The sequence below is a fragment of the Pelodiscus sinensis genome, chromosome 2 (assembly GCF_049634645.1).
Source record: "Pelodiscus sinensis isolate JC-2024 chromosome 2, ASM4963464v1, whole genome shotgun sequence".
Classification (NCBI taxonomy): Eukaryota; Metazoa; Chordata; order Testudines; family Trionychidae; genus Pelodiscus; species Pelodiscus sinensis.
Window position 1 is genome coordinate 143,863,933 of NC_134712.1, and position 13,107 is coordinate 143,877,039.

The 13,107-nt window shown below is 42.9% G+C and overlaps 1 protein-coding gene across 1 annotated transcript in view; it reads left to right on the forward strand.

Moving 5' to 3' along the window:
- GABBR2 (gamma-aminobutyric acid type B receptor subunit 2) overlaps nt 1-13,107 on the forward strand; it is an 856,335-nt gene that overhangs the window by 833,623 nt on the left and 9,605 nt on the right. Inside the window, exon 18 of the mRNA XM_075921529.1 lies at nt 11,992-12,109. Within this exon, the coding sequence (XP_075777644.1) occupies nt 11,992-12,109 (118 nt within the window). The remainder of the gene's footprint in view (nt 1-11,991; nt 12,110-13,107) is intronic.

A 13,107-nucleotide genomic window follows, 5' to 3' on the forward strand; every position in this document is an offset into this window, starting at 1 on the left:
ATACTTAGTACTATGACCCTAGTACTATATTTGTAACAACAATTGCTGTGAGATACATTTCTGACCAAAATGTAGGTGGTACAATTTCTGCTTTCATTTATACCAAAGTAAATCTGGAATTAATGGAGTTCTTCACATATTATAGTCGAACAGGAGTAGAATTTTGCTCAGTTTTTTTTAATAAAATCTTTTTTTAACACCTAACCTCATGAGAAAGGGAAGGCCAGACTGTCATCTGCTGGGAAGTGACTTCAGTAGAGCTGTGTTATTTATACCAGCTGAGAATAGAGTCATTTTATCTTATTCTTTTCAAAAGAGATGATTTATTTTAATAGGTGTAATATTTCCAATCTGCGTCATCTCTGACTTTTGATCCCAGAATATGAAATTCATTAGCAATTGATGACAAAACCAGAAATTGATTGGTCTGCTTTTGCTGTCCAAAGGAAACAAACAGTATAAATGGGGAAAATTAAAGTAGGGCAGCTTCACAAATTTTAGATTCCTTTAATAATACAGGTAGGTTATCTGGCTTTAAAACTATGAATTTTAACCTGTCCGTTTTCCTCAAGTTAGTATTAGGCTGGTAGTTATTAATGAGTGGAATGTAAAATACGTTTTCCAATAGAATTTAAAGTAATACTCAAACTGGGAGAACCAGGGTAAACAGAAGTACTTTCATCAAGTAGTGAACCATTAGAAGATTGCTGATATTTAAGTATAGTAACAAAGGATTTTAGTAAAACTGCAATAGTACAAATGACACTGACATTTAAACTTACAGTAACTTAGATGTAAGACTTATAAAACTGGTTCATGTTTCTTTAAGAAACTATAACAAGTGGAAGGATTTGTACCCATGGGCAGTGGGTGAAGCACTGGCCTGGGGAGGCTAGCTCCTCCAGACCCACCTCTCCATGGCAACCAGAGCCCAGCACTCCTTGCCATTATGTCCTCTGGCTTCTGCCCTAGGCTAGCAGCCCTGCACCCAAATGCAACCCTATACTCTTAGGCCCAGAGTGCAGGGCTGTTGGACAGTACAGCCCCAGCTCCCTGCTCTGGCTTCAGAGCATGTCACTGCTGGACAGCACTGCCCAAGCCTTCCTGGCCACAGAGTATGAGGAAATCAGGCAGCCAGCCCTGGGAGAACTGAAAGCAAGAGTGGGCAGAGTGGGAGGCCTATATGTGGCTGTTTGGGGAGGCTTAGCCTCCTCCTGCTTCTGATACCCACAACCCAAATCTGTACCCTTGTGAATTTGGAACTGGAGTTTACTTCTCTACCACAGATGAGTCAAAGTCCTTTGGACACTGGATTTTGCATTTCTGATCAGTTCTGTTTCATGTACAATACTTCATATCTACCTAGCTCTCTCACTGCAGCTCTGTGAATAGGAAATGTGAGCCATTATTTTATGGCTCAGGCTTCTAAGTACCTGCATGAGGTTGAGTGCTTTAGAAACTGCCTTCAGATAATGGGAATGCAGTTTTAAAGTGAGTTAGAACATTCCAGAGCAACCCATTCAATTTGAGATTTCACATCCTGTAGTAACAAACAGAGCCTTGAAGAGGAAAGACAGCACTTGTAAGTAGTGTACTTATTAAACAAAGGAAGAGAGGACAACCAGAAAGAGATGTTCAAGTCTAGAGGTAACTGGAAGCTTGAAAGTTTGTCAGTACAATTACTCTATTTCTTTTTCACTTATTTTTGCATGTAAGTCTTGAGAGAGAGAGAGAGAGAGAGTGTGTGTGTAAAAACCCATTGCCTAATACTGGCAATATTATTGTTTGCACCATGTCTTTATATGCAGCAGGAAATTTAAATTCCATCTTCATTGTGACAATCCAACCTGTTCACTTTGCTCTCAAAATGCTGTATGTTTTAAGTTTTAACCATTGATTTGTTTACATACAAGGCATGTCTACAGTAGGGACTTAATTCAAAATAACAAGACAAACGTCTATACCATTGAGCCCATTATTTTAGAAATAATAACTCCTGCTTGTGAAGAGGAATAGCGCTATTTTGAAATTGTTATTTTGGGAGTAATTTCAAAATAACTTATTTTGAAATAACTCCCTAGTGTAGAGATGTCCTCAGTATTGCCAGTTCTCCTGTTTTTATTGTGACTTTTGGAACATTTGGTGTTTTTCTTCAAGGCTCAGTGTCTGGAGTTATGAGATTTGGAAGACTCAGTTTTCATTTTAAAAAAGTTTCTCTCTCTCATAGAATAAAGTTTAAAATTGGAAGAAGTCAAATAAACAGAAACAAACATTTATTATTTTTAAAGTCGTCCCTTCAAATCTTGTAATTCCTTTCACTCTGACCCACTTATCCAGCAGATCTTTCATTTGGTTTACATAAGCCACATTACTTAGCCCAGCCCCTCTCTTAAGGGGTCCAATTTTTACCTTGTACATTTCAGGGGTAATCTGAAACTGTTTTAAAACCAAATCTTTGAATTGACCATAGTTTGAATGAAGCATCAGTAATAGACATATTATTGAATATATCTAGGACTCTCCTAGTCCATTTTGCAAGCAGAGTTGGTCATCTTCTGATCCTCAGGAGTCAAATGGATGGTGCACAGTCTCTCAAAGGTGGTGCAATATTCAGTGATGTCTGCAGATTCATCATAAGCTGGGCATAGGTGTTTCCAGTTGTGGATTTTTGGAGAAGTAGATCCTGTGACATGAGGTGCTGGCTCTTCCAGTTCAATACAGCCAGTTCTTGCTGCCTCTATTTCTCCCTCTCTTCTCAAGCAGCCTCCTGTTCAGGCTGTTTCAGTTCTAAGGCTCTCTCATGAGGAGCTTTTGGGGCTTCCTGCTGGGCTTCAACTTCTTTCTCCTTCATTTCCATGGCTAACTCCTGGGCTTCCACGGGTCTCTCGGGCTGCATTGTCCCTGGAAGCTTGCAATTCTATCTTTAATTTCAGTAATTTCATGTGTCTTTTGCGCTGGTTTTCCCTCTCTGCCATTTGGGCCTTGTGAAGTTCCAGTTTCTTTTGAGCCTCACTCTCGCTCATATAACAGCTATGTAAATCACATAGCTGGAGTCGACGTACTTTAAGCCAAGCTTGGTGCCATCTCTACAGCAGGAGGTTGATAATAGAAACACTCCTGTCGACTTCCCTTTCTCCTCACAAGAGTGAGGAGTACCAGTACTGATGGAGGCACCTTCAACCTTCAATTTAGTGGGTCTTTATTAGACCTACTAAATCAAACCCCAGAAGATTGATTGCCACAGTGTCGATACTGTGGGGTAAGTGGAGATATGTGGCCTAAGAGAACTCCTCCCATCACTGAAGGTGTAGAGGAAAGTTGACCTCTCTATAAGTTCATACACTAGTTTCTGAGACAGAATTAAGGTAGTCCCAGAGTCTGAGTGCAGAGCTCCATCCCACATCAGGAGTAGCCCCAAGGACCGAAACGGAAAGCTGACGCAGAAGGAGAGAGGAGCTTGACAAATCAATAGCTTCTAGGAGCAACCAGCAACTAAGGAGGAAAGCAGGAGCATGGAGATTTGTGAATCATTTAGAAGGGCAAAAGGGGGAGCCCACAACCTGGGGAGTACAGCAAGTTCTTACCCATTTTCAGGAATAGAGAAACAGCAGCTAGAGTTACAGCAGAGGATTTATTTAAGGAGGGGGCAGGATTTATGTACTGATGGAAGAGGAACCTCAAATATTGTAGTTGTTCTTCCTGCCCCTCCCTCCCCCTCCTTATTTGGGAGGCCAGAAATGATTGTTGGCAGGGTGAGGGGCTGATTGAGGGGAAGAAGAGTGAATACGTAATTTCTCTCTCCAGCTCCAACACTTAATTTTGAGCACCAGCCAGACATGAGCACAAGTAAAATGCTCCTGGCACTGACCTCTGTTCAGTTGTGGCAGAATCTCCCAAAGGAAATGGTGAATACTTCATGATTTGGGACATTTAAAACTAGACTGTGCAATGTGCTAGCAGCTAGAAAATAGTCTTGGTAACAGTGATGCTGTAAAAAAGGATTGGACTAGGTAAGCCACATGCCTCTTCAAACACTAACTTCTAAGATTTGCCAAATTTCACTTTGTTAATGTAATTGCTCTGTATTCTAAAGTCAGTGTGTTACACTGCCACCTTAATCAGCTCTACATCAAACACTGTTTTAATCTCTGAAAGAAAAAAAGGGTTTCTGTCTAATGCCTCTGCTTATAGACACTACAAGGCTTTTATGCAAATGCCAAGAACAATCTACATGAAAATGTGATGTATAGAAAATAACAGCTGAGCCCACATGACAGTAGCTGCCGCAGCAACAGCAACTCACTTCATTTCTCTTCTCACCAACCATCCCACCATTGTCTGAGATGTTTAACTTCTTATGTTAACTGGAGTCAGAATCAACTCCTTTCCATTCTTCTCACCTTCCATCTAAGCCACCAAAACCCATCATGTCTTTGTTGATAAAAGCTCTAAACTTTGTCCTTCTCTCTCCATCCCTCCAACTAAAATCCTTGTCCATGTTCTATGGTCATTTCTTGCCTCAGCTAAAGGAACCTTCTCTACTCTAGCCTCCTCTTTCCCTCTCACCACAGTTCACTACCAGTCCATCCCTTATACTGTACTTTGCTCCTACCCCTTTGGACCATAACAGTCTCATACTCCAGTGACTTCTGCACCCTTGCCTATGTTAATCCTTTTTTTCCTTCAGATCGCTCCTTAAGACTTGCTTGTGCTGCAAGGCCTATAGAATAACTCATGTTGGAAACAGCTAATTTGCACAAAAATACTCACAATACTGTTATCCTGTCTTCCCTCCCTGACACCCAGCCCACTGGCTTCTTTCACCATATGTTTCATCTCATTAGTAATTTTGTTTGTAAACTCTCTGGAGATATTTTACAGGTATTACAGAGCCTACCAAATAAAGGTCCCTGACTGGGTTGTCCATGTGCTAGGTGCTAATGCAATAAAAAATAATACATAAAAACTGAGGATCAGCCTTTGTAAAGTTTTTTTGTAGCTCTGTTGTTACTTGTGTCTTTTCCCTAGTATATATATATTGCTACTCATCATCTCATTTCCTTCACATTTCATTCCCTAGCCTCCTTCCTAATTGCACCCTTCTTCTATTTTCATCTTCATGCCTTTTTTGCATGTTCCCTTTATGCTTGGAACAGTTACACTTTTCACGTGTAGCAAACAGTTCCCTGTGATGGATTTGGAGCTGCTCCGTAATGAGAAGTATGGAATTTCACCCCAGAGCCAGTAAAACCCTGTGTCCTGGCACCTGAGGGGGTGACTCAGAGACCAGAAAGAGGACAAAGACAGTTCTACATGTAACTGTTACTCTGACTCCTCCTTGTGCAGCTCTCTCGTCAAAATACAATTCTACTGAAATATCCCTTCCCAAGAGTGAATGGTCAGAAAGGACTTGGAACACATTAGTAATGCAGAAGCTCTGTAAGTCCTGGTCTACATTAAGACACTATTTTGAAATAACCCTCATTATCTTGAATTGATAAGTGAATTGATAACAGGCCACTTATTTCAAAATCTGTGCTCCTGCTTTCCTCGGGGAATAACGCTAATTCTGAAATAGTTATTTCAAAATAGCATTAGTGTGGATGCTCCAGTGTCGCTATTTCGAAATAACTACTCCCCAGAGAAATTTGAACTAATTACTCCCTAGTGCTTCCTGGGGCTCTAAATAGAAGTAGTGTGTCTACATTAATGGAGCCTACCTCGGACTAATTTCGGGGCTTCCCTGTAATAGGACATGCTTTTTGGATTTTATCAAATCAGGAGTTAAGTCGAATTTAGTTATTTCAAAATACTTTCCTAGTGTAGACATGCCCTAAATGCAGAGAAAACAGATACATGAGGCCATATTCTGCTGTTACACCAGTCTAATCCCAAGAGAGTCTTCATTGGCTCTGGGATTACACTGGATTTACATGGGTATAACTAAGCAGCATTTGACCCATTTGACTAGCTAACCACATAGGTCTGTCTTCATAAGTGTGCCAGTTAGCTAAAATCTAAGAGTGGGCATTGTCTGTTAATTTTAAGAGGTCTGTTGAAAAACAGACTGACATTCTGTCATGTACATTTTAAAACATTACACTGTACATGAAGTCTAATCCAGCTTCCCCCGCATTTCTCAGGGACAGGCGTAATAATTTTAGACTCATCATCAGAGTCCATCACATGTCATTATAATCTCTCTGTGTGACTTTGTGATATTCAGCATACAGTCATTTTGCATTAACTAGCACCACTGCAAAGTGCACAGCTTTTCTGCTCTTGAGAACACTGATTGTGCTTCCAGCGTGTTAGAAACAAATACCTTTAACAGATTTATACATAGTCTGTTACAGTCTTTCATTTCCAGTGTTTGTTTTTGATCATCTCTTGGTTTCTGCACTAGTAGAGCAATCACTGGTCTCGATGTTATCTTGAGACTAAGATGATTTGGTAAGGTTCAGAAAGCATAGACACAAAACTCCCTTACATTTGCCCTGTCCAATTATAGGTATTTTAAAGACTCTGCCTGCAAGTTGCATTTCTAGGCTGAAGGAAAATCATGCCAACAATGTTGGGATCCAATCATTTCTGTGAATTTTAAAATTACTCAGTTTAGAAGTTTACTATTCTGGATATTTTTTAAATATCCCTTCACAAATTTTGTTCCAATCTACAGAATCTTTCTTGCAGAGAATATAAGTCTTGAGAGGAAAATGTTTTGTACATAGTGCAATGGTCGGTCCCTTATTTCCAGATGTCCAAGGAATTAAATTTCTATCGCCATTTTTGTAAATTAGCCTTAGAGACTCCATATGAAGCTGCAAGTTGCGGCAAAAATCTGTTTTATTTAGGCTAAACTTAAACCTAATTGATTCAAAAGACCTGTAGCCAGGTCCTCTGATGGTATAAATAAAATAGCTATACTTAAGTCAGTGGAGCTAGGTGATTTGACACTAAGTATCTGGCCCCCTCTGTCTTAAAGGTCATCCAATGAGGGGTTGCTTCTGTCCATTCAAGAAATCCTTACACAAAAAGCACACTTTCATAAGAGTGAGAGTAGAGCATGGGCCACTTATATAAACCAGTTTCATTATAAAGATATGCAATAAAGGCAGTCAAACTACCTTAGTTCTGCCCTGTAAGCAACACAATTCAATAACCATACAATTTTGATAGATAGATAGATAGATAGATAGATAGATAGATAGATAGATAGATAGATAGATAGATAGATAGATAGATAGATAGATAGATAGATAGATAGATAGATAGATAGATAGATAGATCAGTGCTTGCATTACCAAATTAGATTACACTGATTTTAAAAACAAATTAGAATGTTTCATATTTTCCCTTAAGGCTCTACTATAGGCATAGTTATTTGCATATTTTGTCTGTTAAAATTTTTTGATTCTTTCAAGTTCATACTTGACTGAATTTCATGGGTTTACAATGCATCCCCGAAATATCATTTTAGCCTAAATTACTGATCTGTACTCCCAGCCTTAACTCCATTTTAGAAAAGTTTTTTGTGTGTCTGGGACTTTCCTTTCCCAATTATTAGACTTCTTATACATGAACTGTCAACAAGGAACTGAAAGAGAACATAACCATCTGATATTTCTGAAGATTTGAGGATATGTACATCAGTCTTAAATCTTGTTTTAAATATTTGGTCCAGCTTCACTGTGGCTCCTTTACACTTCACTGGAGCACAAAACAAGCCAAGTAGTAACTTGGTAGTTAAACTACATTTGCAGCTCCTCTGCATTGTCAGAGCAACACAAATCAGCTAAAGCAGGGGTGGGTAAAATACAGCCCAAAGGCTGGATCCAGCCTGACAAGCCACCAGATCCAGCCGACTACCTAGTGGGAGTTTCAGCCAAACTTCCTGCCTACCCTGTCCCCACACGCTGCTCAGAGCAGCAATGTGAATGCTGCAAGCCCAGGAGCTAGGGGGAGAGAGTTCACATGCTGCCCCTGCCCCTGCCCCTGCCCCAGCACAATCTCGCAACTCCCACTGGCCAGTTTCAAGCCAATGGGGGCTACCTATTTGCCAGACAGGCAGCATGTGAAGTACCCCTGCCCCCTACCACCCCTGGGCTTGCAACGTTCAGAGCAGCACATGGCCCCTGCAGCTGCTCTGAGTGGCCTGTGGGAGAATGGATGGCAGGGAGCCTGGCTTAGGAACCTCTTGGGCAGGGCGGCTGGCTGGGAGCTGCCCAGAGAAGCACCTCCTTATCAGAGTCTGCCTCTGACACCCCAGCCTCTCCCTCACTCCAACCTTCTGTCCGTGCTCCTCCACCTTGACCCCAGGTAACCCAAACCCTTTGCACCTCTGTTCCTGCACCCATACCCCCTCCCAGACCCTGCACTGCCTCCTACGCCACTCCTCTAGGTCACAACCCCCTCCCAGACCTTGCATCCCAATCCCCTATCCACAGTCACAACCCAAATCCCTGCACCCCAGCCTGCACTCCTGCCCCAAGTCACAACCCCCCCTCCCAGGCACTGCACCTTCTTCTACACCGCCTCCTCTAGGTCAGAATTCTTTCCTGCACCCATACTCCCTTTCACACCTGATACCCCCTCCGGCACCCCAGTCTCCTGCCCTAGGTCATAACTAGGGTTACCAGGTAGACCCACCCAAAAAACCGGACACACTTGATCATGGGCAGAGGTGGGGGGGAAGGACTGGTCGGGAGGGGAGGCCTGGCTGGGAGAAAGGGCGGTGGGAGGAGAGGCTGTCGGGAGGGTCAGGGGCCGCAGGGCTGGACAGGAGGAGGGAGGGCCAGAGAAAGGGAGGCGGGAGGCGGAGCGATCGGGGGGCTGGACAGGAGGAAGGGGGGGCAGGAAGCAGAGCTGGGGGGGATCGGGGGTGGAGGGGGCTGGCTGGGGGGAAGGTGGGGCAGGAAGCAGAGCTGGGGGGGATCGGGGTGGAAGGGGCTGGCTGGGAGGAAGGAGGGGTGGGAAGCAGAGCTGGGGGGGATCGGGAGCCAAAGGGGCTGGATGGGAGGAGGGGGGGGCAGAGGAAGGGGGACGGGAAGCAGAGCTGGGGTGGGATCGGGGGCCCGAGGGGCTGGACGGGAGGAGAGGGGGCGGGAAGCAGAGCTGGTGGGGGGGTGCAACCACTAGCCACAGCTGGAGTCCAACAGGCCGCGCCCCCGGCAGGCACTCCCTCTAGTTACTAGTAAAAGTCAGGCAGGGGCGGGGGGAGTGGCTGGGAGTCTTAGCCGCTGCCCCCGCCCTGCCCCGCCCGGCTTTTGCATGCGACCACAGGGCTCCCAGCGCCAATTGCAGCTCCACCTCCCAGTCACTCCCCCACCCCCGCTAGGCTTCCGTCCGGTGCCCAGCCGGAAATTCAGAAAATATCGGACATTGTACATGTCCGGTATTTTCTGAATTTTTCTACCGGACAGAGGGCGCAAATACCAGACTGTCTGATAGAAAACCGGACACCTGGCAACCCTAGTCTTAACCCCCTCCTTCACCCAAATTCCCTCCCAGATCCCACATCCCCTTCTTCACCCTAATCCCTTACTCCAAGCTGCTGTCTACATCCAATCTCAGTCCTCTCATCTCCTCCATTAATATCATGGAAGAGTGCTGCCCTTGACCACTTACCAAATTCTTGGAATTTTCCCCCATCAACAATTACTGCCCCCGCCCCCCACTAAAGTCTACACCTCCATTATCCTAGCCTGCCTGCCCTACACCTTCTTCCGTCCACACCCCTGAAATTCCTGACCTCTACATTCGCATGTGCACACATGCCAAATTATGTTCCTTCTACAGTTCACTGTGTACGCTTAGAATCATAGAACTGGAAGGGACCTCAATATATACACATTCCAGTTTCTCCTTTCTCCATCTTTGTTGAGTAGATTTAGCACAACAAGTAGTTTTAAAAAGAGAAATAATTAGGAATAAGGGTAATTTTTGTCATTATTCTTCATGACTGCAAATTTCTCCTTCAACAGGGCTGACTGGCACATAAAATCTCTCTTTCAGAGAACTGACCAAGAATTGTTCTCTTTCAAAACGGCATTATTCTAAACTCGCTGTTAAGACAACTGTCTCAAAATGACTGTCATTTCTCCTTCTTTGCTGTGAGATTTAGTGGCCATCTTTGCCAAGGGCAGTACATGGACTGTCTCCCAAAGATTCTAAAGGTAGTGAAGCCAGGCTGCCCTCAGAGAAAATGTCAGATTGCAGTGCTACCATGAGAGGCAAAGATGTAAGAAGCAAGTGAATAGAATCAGTGGCCATCTTTGCTAAGGGCTGCCTATGGCCTCTGTCCCATTGGGAACAGCTACATATTAACACGTTAAAGGCCCCTTAATTCCATATTATACCAAACAGATCAGTCTTCTATGTATTTTTTAAAATGTATTATGTAAGTGACCTCAGGGAGAAAAGGTGAATAGGACTTTAGGTTGAACCTCTCTAGATAGGCACCAAACCAGAAAATTTGCCAAAACACTGGGGGGGGGGGGGGGAGGAAGGGGAGAACCTTGTCAATATTGTAGCAACTGGGTCACTTTATTTTTATTTCACCAAGGCGAATAAATTGGACAGTGCTTGCAATGCTGCTTAATAATGTGTGACTGTACTGACACATCCTGTATAAGCCAACGCTGATCAGCTCTCTTTATAACAAAGCGTTTGTGTTGTTACACAATTTTACTGTATTAGCACAAGGAGATACATAGATAAAGCATTAAAAAACTATGCTTATGCTTAGCAGCATTGCCAGCACTTCCAGTACTTGCTGGTCTCTCAGAAGACAAATGGGGTAATTTAGAGCTAAATTACAGCATAGAACACTGAGAGCTAGGACTGGTGGCTGTAAACAAACTTTATGGGACTGTGGGAAATTCGGCCACGCCCACAACAAACAGACATCCATCTTACTCAAATCATGCCAGACCTCAGATTTTGCCAGACCATATACTGCTGGATTAGAGACATTCCACCTGTTTGGGGTTCCATTAATTAGGGTCAGACTACTGCCCCAGGTTGCCTAATCCAGCCTTGGAAAGGCTGCATACTTATTCCCCTTGAGAATTAACAATACTGATAGGCTTTACAAATATTTTAAGTAAAGGTTTAAATGAAGTGAGGGCAGCTTTTCGCATGTAAAGATAAGGAGTGCTAGGCATAGAACAATACAGTGGTGAAACCAAACTAAAAGAACTAACGTCTGGGACCAGAGCAAGAATACCTTCATCCTTAAACTGCATGCATATCGATACCAGGACAGTAACCAAAATGGAGAGGAACATTTTCCTTCTCAGTTTCTTCCATGTGCCATCCATCAAGGGCTACATGGATAGATGTACAAAAACAAGAGAACGGAAAGAAAGAAAGAAATAAAAAGGTGATTAATTGGATGATTTGGGAAAAGCATAGAAAGGAGAGAAAAGATAGAGAGAATGAAAGGGACTGCCAGACTGTGTCAAATTCTTCTTTGCAGAATTTTACAAGCTTTAGAAGAGGGTTAAAGAGAGGGTTGGAAGATGGAGATGGAGTTTCTAAGGGTTACTGGCATATTAGTAAATAAGAGAGGAGAAGCAATGGTATTTGTTGGAATATGGAATGGAATATGGCAGATCTGAAAGACAAGAGAATAAGGGAAGTCAGTATAGACCCTCATTTCCTTCAAAGGTGCCTGGGCCCACTGAGATCAGGGAATGAATGAAAAAGATGTGAGGACTGAGCCAGCATTGGAATTGGTGAGTAAACAAAACAAAGGGAGAAAGGACTGAAGGAAGAGAGGTAAAGTTGGAAGCAGGCACTAATCGAAATGAGGGAAAGAAGAAAAAAGCTGAGTTGCAGCTGAGTTGCAAATTAGAGATGTTGTTGAACTGGAAAGCGTGGAAAGGTTCACTCCAGGCCATTAGAACACATCAAAAGGAAACCATTTAAAATACATTTTCATTTCACCTTAGTAAATGCAATTTAAACATTTACTCCCCTCCCATCCAGATGGCGAGAAAGCGGTTTTGAAAAATCACCTTGAACAAAATCCACAAGCACAGTGGAGCACAACAGAATCCTCCAGAACAAGCAAAGATCCTATAGAAGACATCAACTCTCCAGAACAGTAAGTAGCATATTGCTGAAAACAGGTTAGTGGTAAATACATAGAGGAACTGAGTACATTTTTTAACTGTAGAGTTAAATGTTTTACCATGTTGATCTACATACAAATTACACAAAAAGTGTCAAGCATTATTTAGAGAATGCAAAAGTTAGAAAATGAGAAGTTTTGAGTTTCCCTGTGTGCAACCTTAATTTAGGCCAGTTGTGCATTTGAATTTTGATATTCTTTAATTAGTTGATCACTTGCAAATTTCATGTCAATATTTGCAGAATACTTGAGGTGTCTCAGTGACTGTGCCCAACTTTCCTCATAGCCCCTTCTCCCCAATTATTTTTTTCAAATTCTACATTTCCACTGAATACTTTTTTTTCAATGGAACAAAGTTTTGTAGAAAATATTTTATCAGATTTATTATCATGTATGCAGCTAGCCAAGCTAGTAGTTAGAAAGATTGGGATGAATGCTGTCATTCACCTCAAACTGATTTTTACCCTGAAGCCTAACGATGATTGCTTAAATTTCAGCTTTGGTAACTATTTCACTGCTGATCACTTAGGCAGAAATATCCACCGCATGTGGCTGGCCTACATTCTTCAACCATTGCCCATGCCTCACATCCTTCCAGAATTCCCCAAAATCTTCTGCCCTGCTGCCAAAATCCCCAGCTTTCACCCTTTTACAGTAAGATTTTGTGTTTCTTTGCCTTGTCCCAGTAGCCAGGGTAGGCAGTGCAGACCCACAGAGCTTGAGTGATTGGCACAGCTTTTATAAACTGTCTGGTCAGAACTGATGTTCTTGCTTTGGAATCAGAGTTTTCCTTCTCCTAGATGCACTGCCTACTACAGCTGACAAGCTCTAGACAGAGAGAGGCTAAATGATTTGCCCATGGTCACCTAGCAGTCCTGTGGCAGAGTCAGGGATAGAACCCAGGACTCATTGTTAAACTCTGTGCACTAGACTACATTGGCTTCGCTAAGGCTGTGTGTTGCTTATACAAA